This window comes from Vanessa tameamea, chromosome 4 (genome assembly GCF_037043105.1).
Source record: "Vanessa tameamea isolate UH-Manoa-2023 chromosome 4, ilVanTame1 primary haplotype, whole genome shotgun sequence".
NCBI lineage: Eukaryota > Metazoa > Arthropoda > Insecta > Lepidoptera > Nymphalidae > Vanessa > Vanessa tameamea.
Genome location: NC_087312.1, coordinates 9949390 through 9971087, shown reverse-complemented (window position 1 = coordinate 9971087; position 21698 = coordinate 9949390). Strand labels below are relative to the sequence as shown.

The window sequence follows — 21698 nt, the reverse complement described above, 5'->3', positions numbered from 1 at the left end:
ACTTGAAATTGACATTTGACATATGTCTTAGTAGTTAGTACTTAGTACTCAGTGCAAGCTCCCCCGTATTGTAGATATTCACGGGTGGTGGTAGTCACTTTCCATAAGATGAGCTTCTAGGCTGTTTGCCACCTGTCTGATTGAGACAATTACAATCTCAGATTAATCTTTTACCTATTCAAATAAAGGTGTACATACGTGGAGTATTGAAATTATTAATTTTATATTTAAAACCTTACAAAATTGTTTTCGTATATATTAACTATTTTTCATATATAATTTGGCCTAATTAGAGTAATTAGTATAAAAATAAATAATCATTATTTATACTAAAAAAAATTGTAATATTTTTTTATAAAAAATAATGGTACTTTTAAGTCTAACAAAAATTAACATGAAAAACAATGCTTCTACATATTTTCAAGCTTTCATTGGCCATAAATTGTTTTTGTCAAATTAATTTAAAAAAATAGTATTACCTTGATGTTCTTCCGTTAAGATTCTATATGAAGATGTTTTTGCTTTATATTTTGAGTGGTCTTCGAGAATTCCTAAAGTATTTTACCTGGCAACTGTCACTTTATTACAATGGAAACATTTTGATGACTTAATTTGGCATTTTGTCACATCACAGCTGTATTCTGTTTATCCACAAATCACAATCACATCCAGACTTTATCAAAAGTATAGACAGAAACAATAAAATAAAATGAATGAAGAAATAGATGAATATGATATTTATCATCAAGATTTTACAACAGCTTCGGAATGGGAAGTACTTATTGCTCGTATAGAAGAGATAATTTCTGAATGGCATTTGACAAAATCTAAAGTCTCTAAAAGTTGTTCAGAATATTCAAAAAGATGGATAACCAAATCAGAGGAATTAAAATTTCGAGGACTTTACTTTACGCTGTCATATCATGCACTCGAATCTATTAAAAGTCAAGAGGTAGAAAATGACGAAAAGTCTTTGTTAACAGAACTACAGGAAGGACTTTGGAGTGCGACCACAAACTTTATGGATGATTTAGATGGTAGCCCTTATCCAGTTTCTCATTGGTTTGGATTAAAAAGATACTTAATGTTGTGTCCTAAATCTCCACTTGTAGACGGTAGTCTTATCAAGCTCATTATGAGTTCAGTTAATATTGCTTTTGCAAATGTAGATTGTGCTGTTGCATTCTTTGTGAAAATAAGGGAGCATTGGCAACATATTTACTTAGGAATATATGAAGATAATGAGTATAAAATGAGTTATGATATTATTCATTTAAAGCGTATTTCGAATCAGTGCTCTCATCTTAGTGGCCTTGTAAGTTTATTTAAGTCTAAAATATCTTCACCTGTACCTCTCGATGCAGTTGTAATATCTACAAAATTTTCATATGAGTTAAAAGATTCTGATTCATTTGCTTGGAGAAAAAGAAGTCATTCTAATGAGTTCTTGTCAATTGATGGTTTTGATGTCAAAAAGTTAATAGAGCTGCCCTTTGGGTCTGAGAGTAATCCATTGCACAGTGCACTTCTTAACGCAATATGGCCTCACTTCCGGGAAAGTGCTATAGTTGATTCTTCCACATTTTCTGATATCGATCCTATCATGGCACCTATGTGGACGATAACTTTAACATTAAGAAATAATTTAAGTTGTCAGTTGTCAGAAATTATTGGAAAAGTTATGAATTTATTAGATAATAATAATCTGCTGATGGACACATTAGGATTGAGTAGAAGTTTGGGCTTGGTTAATCCTTTAAATAAGATTACAGAAGCACCTATCACAATATCCAAACTTGTTAAAGCAGCAGTGGGAAGAAATACTCAAATATCTGAATTCAAGGGGCCAATAACAGATGATTTGTTAATGCCTTTATTGTATTATGTATTTCCTGATGCCGTTGAGGATAATACTTTTCCTTATTCTGAAAGATTAGATGCAGAAAGTAAGAAGGTTTGTATTATTATTTTTATTTAGATAGCAGCAACAACAAATATATACTTATTATGTAGTATTTCTAACTAATATAACCAATATAATTATCACAGTAATATAAATGAATAAATCATATTTTCAGGATATCAATGAAACAAAGTTGTGCAGTTATGTAAAAACAAGTCCTGAAGATGGTCTTGTTTGGAGGTTATCTGTTACTTCTGCTCGTTTGATGGATGCTGGAGGACTGCCTTATTTGGCTCATTTTTGGTATGAATTTACACAAGAGCTGCAATATAGATGGGAGCACAGAATACTTGTGCCTGGGTAAGTTAAACCAAGGACAGTAATACTCAATACATATGCTATAAACCAGACTTGAGAATCAAGTCTGGTTTATAGCAATATTTATTTTTAAGATATTTTTCATTATATTTAAGATTCCAGTTGCAGATACTTAAACTTCTATTATACAATGAGTTCATGTTGTTAAGGTAGAAATATTTTTCCACTTGAACAAATGAACAAAATATAAACAAAACTCATTTGGGTGGTATAAACTTTATAAATTAATTTATTTACAAAAATACATTAAACATTTGCTTAATATTCGATAGCACCATTTGGATTGAGCTTCATTTAGCTATATTTAATTACATCATAATATTTAATGGCTTAAATAATTTAACTATATACAACAAATTAAACAAAAAATAAAATCTAACTCTAACTTTCTATTTTTAAATACAGTTCAAGCTTGGAATAAACAGTCACTTGTTTGGTTCTTTTAGTTCAAATTTAAAATGAGCCTCAATAAAAAATAGTCATTTTAGAGTAATTGAATGCATAATAAATATAACACATGCATATAGTATGTATTCAACTAATCATGTTAACTACTTGTAAAGTCGGAAAGCTTGGTTATATTTTAGCACAAAGTATACACTTCACAAAATTATTACTGGGCACATTACATTTTAGACATTGTAGTCATATTCAAATTATAGGTAAAAATTGTAAATATAAAATATATGAATTACATAATAAAGTAAAACTTGAAAAAAATAGAAAAATTAAAATAAAGATTATCCAATAAACGTAAATATAAAAGTAATGCTTTACCACATCATGCTGATGGTTATTTTGTTTTGGAAAAAAATCACAAAAATCTTTCAAAATTTATTTATGTTTTGCTTGTATTTCCTACAAGCCTAATTTATAATTAAAAAAAATGTCTGTTTGTGTATGTTTTTTTAATCATAAGTATTTCTGTAACAGTACCTTTAGAGTAATTTTAAAACTATAATTATGGGATATGTAATAATTAAAGAATAATTTGTTGTCAAATTAGGAATAATTATGACTCCAAATTGGTTGAATTGAAAACTTTGAAAACCCTAATGTACATTTCTAACTATAGGTAGGTCAGTTTCCATTGAAACAGTCTCAGTTTACATCAAGAAACGTCTCGACTTTTTCTTCTATGTTTGTGGCTGTGATGATGAATGTGCCGGTGTGGGCAGGTGTGAGCCACATGAGTGCAGTTCGAGACTTGAGCAGTTTTTTTAAATTGTTTTGGATTTTGCCACCCTAGATCACCCCACACCGTATTTCCTGCACGCTATAATGGAACCAAGCCACCCCTTGTTGGGTTTCGTGCCATATAAATATCCATATCATGGTCAGTCCAATTGTCTGAAGTATCGCAGTAGCCTAATCCTAGTGAACCTACACTATAACGACTGGCAGGACGAGATCTCGATCTCGGTCGTCTTCTAGAACCGGCAGTGCCACTAGTAGCACCGCCTGCTGCCCCGCTCAACGACAAACGCGATGCTCGTTCCGATGCTGCCCCCAATGATTGCCGAGATTGTCGTAGATCTAAAACGAATAAGACTATTGAGTATATTTGTAAATTTTACAATTAATATTAAAGATAATAAAATTACTGTATACCAGTTCTTGATCCTAATAAGCTTCCCGGATATGCTGGAGCTCCGTATCGGCCGGAATGTGAATAACTGTGTTGTGACTGTCCGTCGGCTAAGGAACGTGCTCTTCCTGGTCGACCTGGCAAAGGCTCAGGAGCCGCGGGTTCGGTATAAGAACGTGCTCTGGGTATTGATCGTGCACTATAAGCTGACACTTGGTCCCACTCACGTTGCTTTCCAAATGCGCCTAGCGTGGCTAGTGACGATAATGGTCCGCTGGGACTTGGTGTCCCGTTAAATCCCCCGCAGCATGGATTAGGAATTTTCTCTGGTAACTGAGTGTGTAACCGATGTACGGTACGAGAACGGCGACGTGATGCGGCGGCGAACACTAGAACAGCAACTACAATTGTTCCACATATTGCTGCACTGGCTGCTATAGTAATTTTATCCATATTAGTTGCAGCAGCAGATACAGTGCGTACTTCACGGCACTGTGAGTATGGCACCGTTTCTGGAGTAACGTGAACTTCTTCCAATGAAATTACACAGACGACGATACATTCCTGTAAACAACATGCACATGTTTTCAACTGTGTGTAATTATTAAAATAATTGGCCATTCAAATTCAATACTACTTTTATATAAAAAAAATGCGTAATTATAATATATGATTATACCTGAGATGGAACATTTTTAATTTTGAATTCTCTTTCACTTGCTTCAAGGGGTGGTCCTTGCTTAAAACTCTTATCACCAAATAGTCGATATACTACACGAAAGCCTAGTATATTAGCAACATTTGAATCCCATTGTATGATTACTGAGTTATCTTGTCTGTAAGCATTTTTTACTATAACTTCATTTGAATCGTCAATGATTGGTTTCTGTTGGGGGAAGTTCATTACCAATGGTGGTCTCTGATTAGGAGCATGGCGCCATGTAGGTGCAGCTGGACGCAAAGCTGGAGTTTTGTTTGTTTTATTAGCAATAGTCGTCGTTGTAGGAATTGTGGTTCTAGAAGTCGTCGTTTCAGTAATGTTGCGTATTGGGGTACCGAACGTTGTAGTAGAGGAATAATTTGACTGTAAATCAGCTGAAGTAGAAGAGGGCATTGGTGTTGTAGTTTGACTTACATTGAACTCGTTCACAACCGTTGTTTCTACATTTACAGTTAAATTCGAATCATGTTCACAAATAAGTTCGTTGGGCTCAAAACTATAGAATCCACGTTCACGGAAATGAGACGGACTGCCACAAAATTGAGGGGTTCTTTCACGTGAAGTAACTTGTAGCTCACCGTTACGAATCCATTCAATTATCCATCGTAATCGACAATCACAACTTAAAAAGCGGCCACCAAGGCTTAATCCTCTAAGGCTGTGATTAAGGTGCGCTAATGCTTTTTCTTCAACAGTTCGCAGTGGATTTCCGTCTAATGCCAATAAAGTTATTGAAGGATTTTTTAAAAAAGCATCTGTAGGTAACTTATTAAGTAAATTAAAGCCTATGTCCAAAACTCTTAAATCTGATAATGTAGCTATAGCTTCAGTGGGAAATTCTGGTAATAGATTGTTTAATAGACTTAGTGAACTTAATGTATTTTTTATTCCATAAAACGAATCTTTTTCTAAATTAACTAATAAATTTCTTTCTAGATTGAGAGCGGTCAATGAGTCCAATCCTTCAAAAGTACTTATGCCCTCTGGTCCGGGTAGTTCTCTTATGCTGTTTTGTGAGAGGTCGAGAAAGGCAAGACTTCGTAGTCCTCTTATACACTCTGGTACAGTTTTTTGCTTCGTTCCCTTGAGATTTAAGTTTTTCAGCGAACTTTCTAATCCAGCAAAAGCTTGAGGTGCCAATGTTACATTATTATCAGATATTTTTAGTGTTGTTAGTTCATGAAGAGTCGAAAAAGAGTAGTTTGCGATATACGTTATTTTATTTTTGGAAATGTCCAACAAAGACAAATTTGTTAAAATTCTTAATGCCTTTACTGGCACTTCGGTCAACTCGTTGTCCTGCAGGTTTAGATTCTTTAAGTATTGGCCTTGCCCTTTGAATGCATTATTTTCAATTTTTTTTACTCTGCATCCCGATATCTGTAAGTTGTGTATCGCTAAATTTATAAACATTTCATCGGTTATTGAATGAATTGTAGAATTATTAATATACAGAAGATCTATTGATATTTTCCTTGCACTTGAATTCAGCGTCGATAATAAAGTTGGAAAATCGACCTGTAAAAGAAATTACATTATTAAGAACAAAAATAATGTTGAGATTAGTTACTAATTGTATTATGTAATTTATAATTGTATTTCGTCATATTATACCTGATCACATTGTACAGACATTTGCCTGGCTAGATTAAAAGCACATACGCATGTTGCTTGTAATTCTGGCATGTCGGTCCAAGGGCACTGTGCATGCGTGCAATGAAAAATAGCCATAAGCAGTGGCAGCAACAACCGGAATCGGGGATGTGTGTGTTTTTCCTGAAAACAAACAGAATTTTTATTCAAAACATTTTAAATTTAAATTGGGAACAAGTTGTGGAGTATATTGTTTATAATTCCTTTTTAGTGAATCTATAAAAAATCTATAATGGTATTATACATTTAGTTGCGGCATTGTCGGCTATACCATGCTCCATAAATTTGATAGTTTGAAGGTATTGATTATTCAAGCAAATTTAAATAATTATTTAGTACGATGGCGATGGTATGTCGATGGTCCGATAAAGTGGCAACTGTTAAAGTGATAAACCGCAATCAAGCGGTGCACGGACCGTTGAAGAGAGAAGTGCATTGCAGTTGCCTCGAGCTACTAGCCCGGAAAACTGGCTTTCCCTGCACGAGTAATGTTTAATACGTGACTATTGTGTAGCAGACCATGCCCGTACTATTGTTTTCATTGTAGGTTGACAATTTCTTTAACGGTTTAACATTCTTATTTATCGATGTCTCATTAATATGTTAATGTCATAAAGATATTAAAACATAAGTGAACACGTCAAAATTTCATGTACAAATTGTTCTGGGTGCTAAGGCAATCGCCACTATATTCATCGACTCCTGTTAAAAACCAAATTTTTAGTAATTTTACGTAAATTTAATTTATAAAAAAGAAAGAGGCCTTATACTCGTATTAATTTTTATATATCAATGTTACTGATTATAATAATTCCGAAATGTAAAGTTCAAGAATAATATGTACCTTTTGTTGTATTCTGTATCTATTAACAATTAAAAAAATGCAATACGTAATGAGCTGGAATTGCTTCCTTTTTACATAAAGCGATTTGTTCTACGGCGTATACAACGTGCGGAAGATGTCGTTTTTCATGAATATCGCCCGACACACATGGTCTTTTTCGGAAACATACATGTTTCCCAAAGAGTTTTTCCATCACCGTCGGGTAAGATATTAATTTAAATATATATAATGTCAATTACGCTTGGTCGGATGAAGAATCTTCGTTTAAAATCCACCTAATGTCATCTTCGCAAACAGTCAAAACAATCAATTACAAATAATCGATTATAACGGCAAATATTGTTATTCGGCAAAAGGTATAAATAGTCGTAGGAAAGCAAAAGTCATTTTTACTTTTAGCATTTAATTAATTGAGCTTGCATCGCGACTCTTTGAGAAATTAACTTTCGAATTATTCAAGTTTAAATTAGCGTTAACGTTTACAACTGGACGGGGCCGTAGAGCTTGTACCACTGGCCCATTTAGCCGAGTCAACAGTCAACCGTCATCCGATTTCGCCGATAACGGTACTCGGCTCAGTTTAGACGACGACGCGAGAGTGAGAACATGGTTCACTTTCATGTTCCTTTGTGTATTATTTTTCGACAGTTAAACAAAAATTACTTTTACTTCTTAAGCGATACGGTTCATACTTAATTATTCACATTTGGAAATATTTTCGTGTTGAGTATAGTTTAATAGCCACTTTAAACCTTTTCATATATATTCATATATGAAAAGGTTTCCAGGTTTATTAATATGTTTATCCAATATGCAAGCTATTATCACATATCAAGTACATTGAAACATATCGATTATTTTAACAATTCAACATCACTAATAGGTAAACTACACTACACACAATATTCACTAAAAAAGGGCTTTCGCGACGAAAACAAAAAAATTTAAAAGTCTGACATTGGTAAAAATTCTACCCAATGTGCACCTAGCACCCTAACCCCAAGGTTTGGCTGCCGCTAAAACATACATATATATATATATATTATAAAGGATATATTGAATTATTTAGTTTCATTTTATTTGAGTTTTTATAATATTGTTATTATGAAAATTATGCAAGTTATACAATTATTAATTAGCAAATAGGTTTGCCGTAGAAACTGTAATACATAAATAATAGTTCGGATACAGATTAACTTACTAGTTTTTGTTATTTAATTAAATATCTAATAAGTAATTGATTCATAAAATAGCGATAAGATAACTTAACTAGATATTACCGAAGCAACTGGTAAAATAAAGCAAAATATTATTATAGCTATTCTTCAGTATTCAATACTAAGATAACCTCTGTAAACGAATTAGTTCAGGGATACTGTAATAGATGGCGTTGTGTGTCTTTTAAATCGCGCTATCGTTTGGTTCACCTGCAAACTATAAGTAATGTTGACAATCAAGACGGTTCGATCTTTCTAAAGGTTACAACGGGGAATGATGATCGGGCTAATCATGCGTCTGCGTGAAGTCCGCCACCGATTGTTACGCATTCAGGCGGGCCAAAATCCTTCTGACCCCTAACCTTTTCACTACATATGAACTGTAGTGGATGAGATAGAAAGATCCATTTTAATATAATATAAATAAACGTATCAGTAACATACATTATTTACTGTTAAAAAATAATGAATAAAATTATTTTTAAGCTTTTTTGTAAATTTTACAATATGTATTTGTTAGTATAATTAGTTCAAAGTAAATGGTTCAAAAAAACAGTGAGGATTTCCAAAACCATGCATTTCATGTTACTTACTATAATATTAATTGTAATAAATTTTTGGCAGGGCTTTGTGTAAGCTCGTCGTCATTGTTTTATTAGTAAGTGAGCCATCTAACTACTGTACAAGGGACGTGACATCTTTGTTCCCAAGGTTAGTGGTGCATTGACGATGTGGGGAATAATGACAGTTTAAGTATGTTAATGTGTTTTAAGGTTTTGTGCTTTGCCAAGCGGACGCGTCCAAAACTATAACAGATAACTTTGAATTTAAAATTAAGTTTCAAAATGTTTACAGGAAAATCTGCAGCACGTTGATGATAATGTTTCCTTTCATATTGTTTTTTTTTAATGGATTCCACACGATAGTTTTATTTCTATGAGTTACTTAAAAGAAACAACAGAGGCTTAATTTTTATTAAAAAAAAATCTTTAAGCTAAAATTGCCGCTTACGGTTTAGAGTTTGAAATGAATTAATACGGTACGAATGAAGATTTACCGGTTTGTTATTGCTTTCCAATATTTGTAATTATCTTATTGTCTATAGTTGAATTGGATTTCGCACCAAATATTTCTCAGTAATAGCCCGCTGTTTGGACGTTGAAATTGTATAAACTCTCGTGCCTCGGAAGGCATGTAAAGCCTTGGTCCTGCACTCTATCCGGTAGGATCGGATTTGCCGTTCCGGATTTAGAGAGTGAGGGAATAGAGTGTGCCTGTATTTGTGCACTACAATATGTCCTGCGTAGTTGGCTGGTCTCCCTTCAGATTAGTTCCTGTGGCCGAAATCGGTCTGGACGACATAATCATATATTTTATTCTTGTTTAAAAAATTTAGGAATGAAACAAAATTGATGTGCGAAATCAATACAGTTTACTTAATATTGTATGGCATGTAAAAAGGTTGTTTTCATTACATTTATATGTAAAATCGTATTGCACATATTTTAAAATATAATAATACCTTTTTTTAAATCGGGTTGTTATAAGGCCGGCAATTTTTATCAAATAATCATTGTTTTACTAGATTGTATTGTCACCAGTACAAAGAATCTTTTTTTTTCTAACTCATACGACTGAGTGGGGAATTGTTTTAAAAAAATCAACATCTATTATAGATATTTACTAATAATTGAAGTTATATATATTATAATATTTAATTATTAAATTTATACTGTATTTATTTTGTCGTATCATGAATGCCAATGTCATTTTGTTACAAAGAATGCTTAGAAAGCGCGTCTCCCTATACAGTTGCGTTCATATATTTTGTCTTATTAGTGTGATTAGTTGACGTCATTAAATTTTTTATCACCAATTCCGAATATTTAATACCGAATAGGAAACAAATTTTATTCTTTAAATAATTTGTTAGACTAGAGTAAATTTTATAAGTAATAAATTAGGAAAATAGAATACCTATATCTGGAATATTATTCGACATATTTTGGTCACGGTAAATCATATATAAATTCTTCTATATTATTAGATCTTTTTCTTTATTTTGCTTTCCATAAATTGTGGGAAGACATCAAAAATTCGAGAGTATGAAATTTTTGAATTTGACACAAATAACACGTGTTGAACTTATAAGGTATTGGAGTTTGTCAATGAAAGCCGCTCGTGTTATACCTAATGCCCACGCATGTAAAACGTTATAAGAAGCGTTCGACTAGCGGCGGGAAAATATTGTGTGTTATAAATAACATTCGTTATAAAAGAAATATAATTAATATATTTTTCAGCAATTTCGAGTTTTCTGAAATTTTTTTCACCTGAAACCCTTATCTGAATATCAGGTAAATTTGAGGCAATTTTTAGAACCTTTTTCCGGGATACACGAAATAAGTATACGTAAATATAATTATAACATAATATATAAGAATAATTGTTCATTCTTAATATATTATTGTCATAATCTGATTCAAATAAAAAAAGCAAATTTCATTTGTTCGGTAACAGAATTGATTGATGAGTTCAATTATTATAAATATATATCGTATACAAAGTATGAGTCGGCAATTAATGTTTGTACTTTGATTCTTTGTTATGGAAACTATTTAGATTTCATACTTCTCTTTGGTTTTCAAATATAACATCTGTTTACTTAGTAAAATAATTACCATTTTACGGCGCATTTTTGAAAGAAAGATTTTTATTAATATTATAGAAACTTGTTGTTGTTTTAGAAACTAATATTGTTGTCATAAAATGGTTACGGTAGGTATAATGTCTCTATAACTACTAACTTATCATTATGTTGTATTTAACGAACTAGTCGTATTTTTTAAAGGAATTAAAATTTAAATGCATGAAAATCGCGTCAGTTTAGCAATGTATTTCATGACTCTGTACCATGTTTAGGTACAATTCGCTAGGTTATTAGTATGTAACTGGCTCGGTCGTCTAGCATAGTCTTGACAATCTCGGTTCGAAGTTGAGTATTCAAGAAATCCTCGGTAGCAGCCACTGATTTTTCATGTGCTTAATTTGTGTTTATAATTAATTTCGTGCTCGTGGTGATGGAAAACATTATGAGGAAATCTGCATGTGTCGGATGATATCTTTCCACACGTGTAAACACCAACACTTAGTGCAGATTGCTGGTTCAGAGTAGATAGAGCCTTGGTCGAATACGGGGACATATACAGGCTGTTACAATAACGTGCATTAAATTGTGAGTGTGCATCTGTGTCTTCGTACACACTTGTGCACTATAATATAATTAAATACGAGAATGGTCGCCATGGCTGCAATTGATCAAGAGAACAATTTACTTCGATATTTATAACATTTTTATAAATAGATCAAATATTTGCAATTATTTAACCTGTTGTTGGTAATGGATATTAATAAATCTTGAATGTTAACGTGTAATTACGTCTGACTAAACTGACGGGAAGTTTTATTGGATATCCCCGATTTTAAGTTTGTGCAACATCCTGTACAATCTTGTTAATGTAATTATATTATAAATATGGCAACAATCAAGGCGTGGTTCTTATTATACAATAAGCTATAACAGTATAATGTAAACGTTAACAAGTTATAAAGGGTATTAATTGCAATATAAGTGATACCTATTACAAGTTCGTAGATTAAATGTTTTTTTCCTTGTTTGAATAAATTATTGTTTTCCATTAACGTAAATAGTAATAACTTAATATTTGAAAATATTTTTCAAACATTCATGCGATGTTATTATAGTTAATATGTACAATTAGTACGATATTTTTCCACAATATAAGTTCTATTTTAGGTATTTCCTGAATACTATTCGTTTGTAGATAATAATTAACTTTTTACAAAAGAGACAAATATACATTCGTTCGTAACAGGAATGTGAGTAAAAAGCAAGGTATGCGGTGATGCGTTAATGATGAGTGGGGGCTCGGCGTAAAAGCCGCGGCCGCGATGGCGAGCGACGCGCGACCATCTCGTCTTACCGTTCCACATAATTATACGGACACGGTATGATACTGCCTCTTCTCGATCTCGTTAGCTTTGTTAGTAAACCAGTCCTAATCATAAAATTTTCTGGTGCCACTTTAAATGGTACTTATAGGTCAGCTACGAAGCATTGAACGAAATGTGGATCTTTATAATGACAAAATCTTCTTTATAAGTTAAATTCTAAGTTTAATAAAAAAAATTTCAATCATAAATTTAATACGATTTAACTAAAAATGAACGTGTCCTATATACATCTGTTTAATTTAAAACCTGCTATGTTATGAAATGGTGAAAACAATGCATAGATTTGCTATTTGTTTATTGTGGAGTTTCTATCTATATCCCAAGATCTTCATCAGATCCTAATATAATATACACTAAAATCTTCCCTGGAAAAAGATGCATTTCTCCACCATAAACCCCATTCCAATCGGATGTGTAATTTTTGAGAAAATCGCGGAGGTAAAAGCTTGCTTACATACATATGTTTTGAAGGAAGAGGCTCCTTTTTTTAAGTCGGTTAAAAAAAAAGAAAAACGTCTATAGAGGAAATGTTGCGATATTAAATTTACGCGATTTAGATACAGCAACACTAAGAGCAGTTAACATTATTTAAACTTAATTTGTTTTCTCTGCCTTTTTTATCTGTAGCAATAATGCTATGGATTTTAACGTCTCGTCAGTTTTAACGGTTTAATATCAAACGAAGGTGCGAAAGTGATTGGGTCATATTTATGAAAATAACTTTCTATAGCCTATTTAAATAGATGTAGCGCCTCATTGACAATGTAGTACAGGTACGAACATTTAAAATATTTAAATAACATTTTTATTTCATTTAAGTACGGCCATTGCTCATTGTTTATTAACTTTTTAAGAGATATTCATAAAAGGCTTAATAATTACTAATGTATTTCAAAAATAATATAAAATAACTGAATTTTTTTACAGTGCTACTTTTAAAAATTAGTGAGTCTACGTACAAATTTAAAATTATCTTAATCATATAAAATTAAAATTAATATTGGATGCAGTCGCAATTCATTCTACAATTGCATGAAATGCCTATGTAGTCGTTATGGAATTTTCTCATTTATCTTCTGATTTATCTGTGAATTCTTGTCAGAAAAAAAGACGTTAGATACATTGGTTCTAAACTTTAATGGCTATAATGATTGGTATTCATCAATCTTATAAGGAACGTGACACGGTGCTGATGCACAGCGCTTCGCACCTGTTGAGTTCAATAAACTAGCAAAAGATGCTTTAACGTCGGAATCTATCCACATTGATAGAAAGATGATTTTAAAATATATTTAAATTTTATATTATATAGTCACCTATGTACGCACTAATCTCTAATAGGAACTATTGATGTTTTTTTTTGTTCATTTGATATTCCAAATCTGAAAAAGGTTTATCACGAACGATATGTAAGGGTTAAAGCCGCGTGGTAGAACTACGTATTCATTAAGATTTTATAATTCAGTAAAAAGTGTCGAACTAGTATCCGTTAATTTTCATGCGGGTTATATAAATGTAATTATATAATTTGATTAACTGAGCCGGATGAACTTGCCAATGAGCTAGTTCTTAGTGGTACAATAAATATTGAAAATCGGGTAACCTAACATTTAATTTGTACCGTATGATGACAATTTAATAATACCTTAAGAGTCTTTAAGTAGGTATATTCTATAATTGAATTTGTTTTCAAATAATATATAAACATCGACGAGATAGATTTAACACAAATAATACTAAATTGATATTTTATTTAAGTATAAATAATTATATATTTATAAATTATTCAAATGAATGTCGACTTCATGCATTCATTATGGGTTACTTATCAATAAAATTAAATTTCTAATTTCTTAGCCATTTTATTAAAGTCTAGCGTAAAGTGAAAGAGATATTTTATTTTGGCATAAAAATAACCGGTTCCGAAAACTAGGCAATTTCTAGAAGTTTCTAATAATTATAACGTTTGTGTTATCGAAATTTTTGATGATTTCATATTTGAAAAGTTTGTTATCTACAACGGTGAAGTCGATAATTATTGTATTAAAGTTATTATGTTAGCGTAATTATAGATTCGCATTTACGTTATGAAAATGTAATCATTTGTATTATTTCATTTTAATTAACGTTTAAGCTGTCTGAAAGAGATCGTTATTAACTGTATTATTGATCGATAAACGATAAGACTGGCTTTTGTTAACACTTTCGTAAAATTTAAGGTTGAGTATGTTATTTTATACAGGGTTATTGGTAATTCGACGTTTTCCCGTTAGGAGGTGATAGGGGTGACTATTTGCGATAATTTGAACCCCCATATGCATGATGCAAAAGGGAACCATTTTTGAGTTATCACGTTTTTTAGATTTTTTCAAAATAAGTCCAAATTGCAACTTCAAAAATGTATTAAAAAAAAAGTATCAATTAAAATCTATTTTTTTTTCTTCTGATTTATAAAAACGATTAAACACTGGATATTTTTTAATATTTAAACAATAATTATCGGTTCAAATTTAAAAATGCGAGACGGAAAACGATATTATTTCAATATTTTTTTTATTTATTTCCCTCAAATATGCCTAAAAAACAAAAAGAAACATTATGAAACTTGTTCTGCAGATTATTTTAAAAACATAATCGTTTACTTAGCTTTCCGAAAATGTATAAAAACTAGGAATTTATTTCAAAGCAACCGAAATAAAATGATCAGAAAGGACGCTCTTCGTAAATAACGTGCACAGGATTAAATAGATAATACAAAATATCTTAATTGTAACTTAGCTACTGAACTGTTTATGTATCTAAATTTTATTTTAAATTTGTATTAAGCAAGTAAGTTAAGTAAATATGTAAGTTTTTTTACATTGGTTATTATTTTAAATCAATTTTGTGGGAGTTTTAAAGAGCGACCTTTAGTACGAATTCTGTCATGTTCTAGCGGGAATACGTCGAATTACCAATAAGTAATAAGTATTGTACACGAATATACAGGATATTCGTGTACAATAATGCATATTTATATTGTATTTATTTTACTTTTGTTGTAATATAATATAAAAAAACTAACATATGAATCGAAATGAGTCGAGTCGAATATGATATATTTCGATTTTAAACAATTTACTTGACTTTTTAATGGCGATTGAAATGAAAATATCATCATTTTATATGTTGTTACATTTATACAGTAATAGTGACAAATAACGTATAATTAGTAAAAACTTATTTTGATTGAATTTAATGCGGTTTTTAATATAATTTTGTTGATTTATTTCGAAAATTGTTGTTTATATTGTACACTCATATTATTTTAATAAGATGATCTTCTTTTCTTATTAGAAGAACTTCGTTGTATAAAATAAATAATAACTTTGTTTCAATTTTAATTCATTACGCATAATTGACATCATTTTTGAAAAGTTCTCTTAATAAAAATTGCCGTGTACACTTTGCTCTTAATATTGACTCATCTCCAAAGGGTAGGTATGTTATGATTATGTTAATAGGCATTGTATATTGGTGTATGTCATTTAAAAAAAAATCGTATAGTCTTTGTTTTTCAAGTTCAAAGTCGGGTAGGCTAGCTCTTGTTGTGACTGAGCAATTGAATCAAATGTTATAGCACGCAATGGTGTCGCAATCTGATTATATAGATGAATCATAATGTTGAAGATGCAGTCATTTGGCTTTGATAATATAATTAATTACTAATTTTTAAAGCAAATTTGTTTCGGTATTTATGAAATTTGACAAAATCTTGTATGTTATTCATATTTATGTACACAACGATCGTAATAATCACATAGAAGTCAATATCACAACTGAGCTAAGGGGGCATTGTCTTAAGTTGCGGAGAGGGACAACATATTAAGTCGAAAAATGTAATGTCCTATAAAAAGTTTATCAAATATACTTGTTACGTAACTTCAACACTTTTCCAATAAGTGCAACCAGAAGCGCCGGCAGTAAAAACTTCATAAAACTTAAAGTATTGTTTATTTAATTAACACGGTGACGGTTTGCGTCATTTTATGAGCCATCACACTCTCAGACGGTATCATAAAATATTGATGGACATAGTCTTGGACTGGGTATACACATTTAATACTATCTACAATAACTTTGATCGTGTACTTAGTTTTAAGTCTTAGTTTAGTTCTACTGTCTGACAGCAATTACAGTTTAAAATAGAATATTGTTCATGATTATTAAGCTCTATAATAATAATTTCGTGCAGGTTTACGATGGACATGATCGAAACCTATCCAAAATTATAGATCGTTAAAAAATAATGAATTTTAGTCGATAAAATATATCCGCAAAATTCGTATAATTGAGATATTTTGATATTAAATATATGAAATTCAACAGTTCAATGGACGGTCATGTTTGAAGTTTACGGGTGAATTCAGAAACTGTGTTGCAAATAATAATTTCGTGCAGGGGTACGGCAGTTAGTATATATATATTTGTTTAGTGTTATTTATTTGATCCGAGCGGGTATCTAGTATAATAATAATGTGAAACTAAATTGTACCGTTTTTTTATTTGTTATAAGTAGCAAGCGAACTTTATATTTAAAGTGAGATTATGTTACCGCACGTAATGTTTTGTTCATTTGTTTGTGACTCACTCTCACTCGTCACTTTACTACCTACTACTGTCAGTTTACTGAAAACATATTCAAAGATATCTTTCGTTAAATTTTTTAAATAATTGACTACAGACGGCAGCAATGTTCCAAAAATAGAATAATATAGCAAAAATAAATAAATACGATAAGCTTTGAAATTTACTTCTATAATAAAATGTAGAGCTACTTTTCATGAATGAATATATATCTCGAATGCTTAATACCGTACTATAAAGTAATCTACGCTAGTCACAATAGCGGTCCCACGACGACGACAACAACGTAGGCGCCGCTGAATCGTTAGGCGAGTACACGTCGACACAGTTACCCTGTCTATTGTCTCGGGTTCGACGCCATAGGGTTTTTGTCCGTTTGCTGATCTTTAGTGAAATTTGCGGAAATATCGCGACGTTGATGAATGAATGAAAATCCAAGAACGTCTTTCATGAGTTTTGTTACCTTCCACATTTCCTGTTCATTGACTCTTATAGATGCAGGCGACGTTCGAAATATTTAAGAAAGTATTTATGAACATAAAATAAATGTTTCGTTTTTATGTATTAGAACTTCAATTATATGGAAAATTTAATAAATTAATTTTGTATTAAACAGCTTATACTACCTTTTAACATAACATAATTACTGTATTTTTATCGTTTGATCCGATAGTTTGGATATTTCGTCTCTTTAATGAGATCAAGAATGGGTCTATTTAAGCTATTCGTGTTTTTATCTGCGAAGTATAAGTGAACATAAACGAGTACTATTTCACAATAAAGGCTCAAAATAATACTACAAACTGAAGAAAGGCATTGCCATGTCGAGTTAGAGTTACGAAGTACTTATTAGTGACACACGATTAAACTTGCAAATAACAAATACCTAAAGTGGTGGTTAACAGCTTACCCTTTAATTGTGTTTGCTCTACTACTCTTCACTAAGGTTTTTCAAATAATTAGTTTTGTATAAAATTAAATTATTAAAAAAGTATAAAAAATTAAAATTGTAAAAACTTATTGAATGTTTTTATAAATGTTTTTTATTTTTTTACATTACATATTATACACAAATGTGTCCTAATAATCAAATACCGTTACTTTAACGTATAGTGAACATCAAAACCTCTGTGTAGTATGTTGGATTACTAAGATAACTCAATGATGTTAATTGAGTTATGACAGTGCTTTTAGCTCAACTAAGTTTTCGTACGTATCAGTTAACAATAAGCCCTGTTGTTGACAGACTTAAGTATACCATAAATGAGCTATCACTTAATTTATGATATTTGTTATTTTCACAATGTAGCGTTTTACTTCAGACGGGTAAAATACTTGTTATAGAAATTATACATTTCAGTCTGCGGGCGCGTTTTCTTTGCGTTCTTACCATATTGCTGAAATTCCTTTTCACTTTTCCAAATATCCTATGAAACTGACCACTTTTTACAATCACTGTCACGTTAAAATTTTGCGTATTCACAGACTTTCATAATCGGTTCACAACAGTGGGAAAGGGGTCACTTTCGAGGCATTCGAGCTTTTGGTAACAGTGTCAGGCAGGGTTAGGTCGGTTTAGCCCCATGACTGTGGGATGGATGCGCGCGCGACTCTCGTTGGCGTCGGACTGTGCGCGCGCACGGCCCCACCACTTCGCCCTGACCTACACACAGTTGCCGTGGACGCATCGACTCCGGTAAACAAACGGTTCAGCGACCGATTAGGCATTAAGCATCTTGAAAAACAATCATCTTGTTGCTGCTCTGACGCCAGCCCCTGCTCTCTGGTTTCGCTTCATATTTATAATTCAATATAGATAACGGTTCTCGGAGTGCTCGAGCGGTTACGTTACTTCGCATAGATTGTAGGCCATGGCATAAAATCAAAGGAATATCATTCTGTAAATCGAATTGAAATAAAGTATATTTTGTCACGTACATACTTACTTTTCATGTTATTAGGTATCGAAGAACGAAGAAGTTGTTTAATTATAAATTTACATACACGAAAGAGAAAATGTTCTGGTATAGTGTGCTAGTCGTTGCGCATTCTTTGATTTTCGCTGGCTTTTCGAGGTCATGTATTAATTTCTTAAAAACGCCTTATGTGAAAGTTAAAACGAAATTCTACTAAGAGATTATTTCATTATCTAATAAATATATGTATGTACATCGGTTAGTTTCTTTGTTAGACATTGTTTAATGTAAAATATTTCTATTATAAATATTATATTTTGTTATTTTTAGAATGGTGGATGGCGCGCCAAATGCTCGGACCTGTCTGCTTCATCAGAAATTACAATTATTGAATTGCTGTATAAAAAAAGCCCAAGAAGGATCTAGTAATGCAACGGGTAATTCATCTGAGGAGGAATTCTTCGACTGCTCAGATGAAGAAGGAGCAGATGACCAATTACCTTGGGATCGACCAGTTGGACGCCTGAAAAGACTCGATGACGCTACACTAAAAAATGGCGCCCCACTTTATATTCCTCGGACTCAGGTAAATGCAGTTACAGTTCGGTTTTATATTTTTATTGAATAAAATTAAAATATATATGTAATTACCCTTATCAAATTCAGGACCCGGCTCCTAAAACTGAAGATCAATTAGAAGAGGATGCTGAATTGATGGTGAGATTGGGTGACGATGCTAAGGCATCAGAGCTTCGTGCAAAGATGATGAGCGCATCCCTTCTTTCGGATATGGAGGCCTTTAAAGCTGCTAATCCCGGAGCGGAGCTGTGTGATTTTGTGCGATGGTATTCACCTAGAGATTGGAAACCAGACGATGGTGGTTCCTTAGGAGACCGTATGCTTTTACCCGGGAATCCTTGGGTCGAAGCGTGGAACGTAGCGCGACCTGTGCCAGCAGGTCGTCAACGACGCCTTTTTGATGAAACGAGAGAAGCAGAACAAGTGTTACATTTTCTTCGATCTAGATCAGTAGGCGCCGTAGGTGAACTTTTATTACCTGCTTTGTTAAAGGCAGGCGCTTTGAAAGCTATGTCTGAAGGAGCTTCCACAACAAGCTCATCAATAGGAGGAGTAGATAAAAGACGTACTTTTGAAATTGCCGCAAGAGAGTTATTTGAAGCTGAAAAAGAAGCTTGCCGGTCTATTTGTGTGCGAAAAGTGTTAGGAAACAGTGCTGAGGGTAAGCCTTTGGACGCTGCTGGAAGGTCAAGGGTTTTGTCAGCGATGGGCGGCGCCTTGCCTGCACCGACACGTCGTGAATTTACTTTGAGGGTGAAAGACGAAGTGGGTCCGCAAGTGATGCGCGCAGCTCTCTCTAATGACATGACTATAATGGGTGCTTTCACTGAACGTACCGTTTGTTTATAGACTCATTTGAGTTGTTTCGACAGTTACAATTCATGGATTTGATTAATACTAAAGTCAATTTCAATAAATTTTATTTCAATTAACTTGTATTGGATATTTAAAGGAATTGAAAGATATCATAAGTATGATGTACGTATGTTTTGAATTTTAAAAATTTCTTTACTTACAAAATCAAAAATTAAGTAACAAAATTTACAAAATTGTTCAATATTTGTATGAGTAGATAGAATAAAAGATTGAGTCAATAAACTAGATAGATTTCTATATAATCGTTAGCTAGAACTGCTAGGTTGGTACTAATTGTTGGTTATAAATTAAGAAAAAATATTGTTGGAATTTTACAATATAGGTACGTAAGAGTTAATTGTTGTGGAATAATTGATCTCTTGTGAAGAGAATGTTTAATATGATTTCTAATTTTAATAAATTTCCAACCGATACGATATTGAATATATTTCGTTATGTAAATATTTATTTTAACGCTAAAACGCAAAAATTTTACCTACTTTTTTTTGCCACGTGTATGTTACAAAGCTGTTATCGTTTATATTATTTTATACAAAGATAATAAAATACAATTATTAAGCAAATTTCAAACGCATTTTATTCAAAAATCTTCCCTTTGAGTTCTAAAGTTGCTAGCTGAAACAAATTCAGAGATAGTTGGTTATTTTAAATGTATAAACCTTATCCCTCTTCATGTTTTGTGTTTATTGAAGCAGTTAACAAAAAACCCAGTTTAAAAAAGTAAATAATGAAATTAAGTGCACTTTTTCATTTCATTCACATGAATAAAAAATATTTGTATGAATAATGATTAATTTTATCTTATGTATACTATTTACATCGATATAAGTTAAATTTTTATGGATTTAATGAGACGTACAATATTAAACAGAAAATTAAGTTCCAAGAATTGAAAAAAAATGTAATGCAATGCTTGTATTAAATTTTGTAATAAAGCGAAATTAAATGAAGCGAATACGCTTATAAAGTAGAGTAAAGTCTATCGTACGGTATCCCCTTGCTGCATTATTTAAGAAAAGTTTTCAACTTCAGCTCAGTTACCATGATATGGTTGCATTGCCGATTAACGTATTTTGTTAAAATCATACAAATCTATTCCAATCGGCTATAATAGCTACGACAAACACAAAGGAATATTAAAGTTATACAATACGTACACGACTAATGCATCATACTTGACTGAGCCGAACTTCGGTGATTTAAAATAAAAAAAACAATTTATTAATTTGTTAAAGATATACATATTTGCTTTAATGCGCATTTGAACTACTAAAGATATTCAGTAAGTTCAACACTCAAATGAAACTCACCTTACAGAACACGATCGTTATTTGTCAGAAAGTGATTTGCGACCTTAACAAT

At 31.9% G+C, this 21698-nt stretch overlaps 2 protein-coding genes across 3 annotated transcripts; one reads left to right on the top strand and one right to left on the bottom strand.

Annotated features, from left to right (window-relative positions):
- The first annotated feature begins 605 nt into the window (after nt 1–605).
- Nucleotides 606–20899, top strand: LOC113394477 (rab3 GTPase-activating protein catalytic subunit). Its single transcript, XM_026631801.2, has 4 exons — nt 606–1954; nt 2079–2263; nt 19212–19467; nt 19548–20899. Exons 1-4 carry the CDS (start codon nt 710–712, stop codon nt 20307–20309), a joined length of 2448 nt encoding a protein of 815 aa, XP_026487586.1. The 5' UTR covers nt 606–709; the 3' UTR covers nt 20310–20899.
- Haf (hattifattener) lies at nt 3207–18626 on the bottom strand. Of its 2 annotated transcripts, none has more exons than XM_026631788.2 (5): nt 18356–18626; nt 6205–6366; nt 4549–6108; nt 4097–4433; nt 3207–3817 (listed from the first exon to the last, which is right to left on the bottom strand). In XM_026631788.2, exons 1-5 carry the CDS (start codon nt 18356–18358, stop codon nt 3558–3560), a joined length of 2322 nt encoding a protein of 773 aa, XP_026487573.2. In that variant the 5' UTR covers nt 18359–18626; the 3' UTR covers nt 3207–3557. The 2 variants fall into 2 exon arrangements, with proteins under 2 accessions (XP_026487573.2, XP_026487567.2); XM_026631782.2 differs by having other exon boundaries at nt 3893–4433; nt 18356–18621.
- Nucleotides 20900–21698: the final 799 nt, after the last annotated feature.

Coding starts and splice junctions, on each gene's coding strand:
- LOC113394477 (XM_026631801.2), top strand. CDS start 710: ATGAATGAAGAAATAGATGAATATGATATTTATCATCAAGATTTTACA. Junction 1,955..2,078: donor TAGATGCAGAAAGTAAGAAG/GTTTGTATTATT, acceptor TCATATTTTCAG/GATATCAATGAAACAAAGTT. Junction 19,468..19,547: donor TTTATATTCCTCGGACTCAG/GTAAATGCAGTT, acceptor TATCAAATTCAG/GACCCGGCTCCTAAAACTGA.
- Haf (XM_026631782.2), bottom strand. Junction 6,109..6,204: donor TGTCTGTACAATGTGATCAG/GTATAATATGAC, acceptor TTTCTTTTACAG/GTCGATTTTCCAACTTTATT. Junction 4,434..4,548: donor TTAAAAATGTTCCATCTCAG/GTATAATCATAT, acceptor TGTTGTTTACAG/GAATGTATCGTCGTCTGTGT.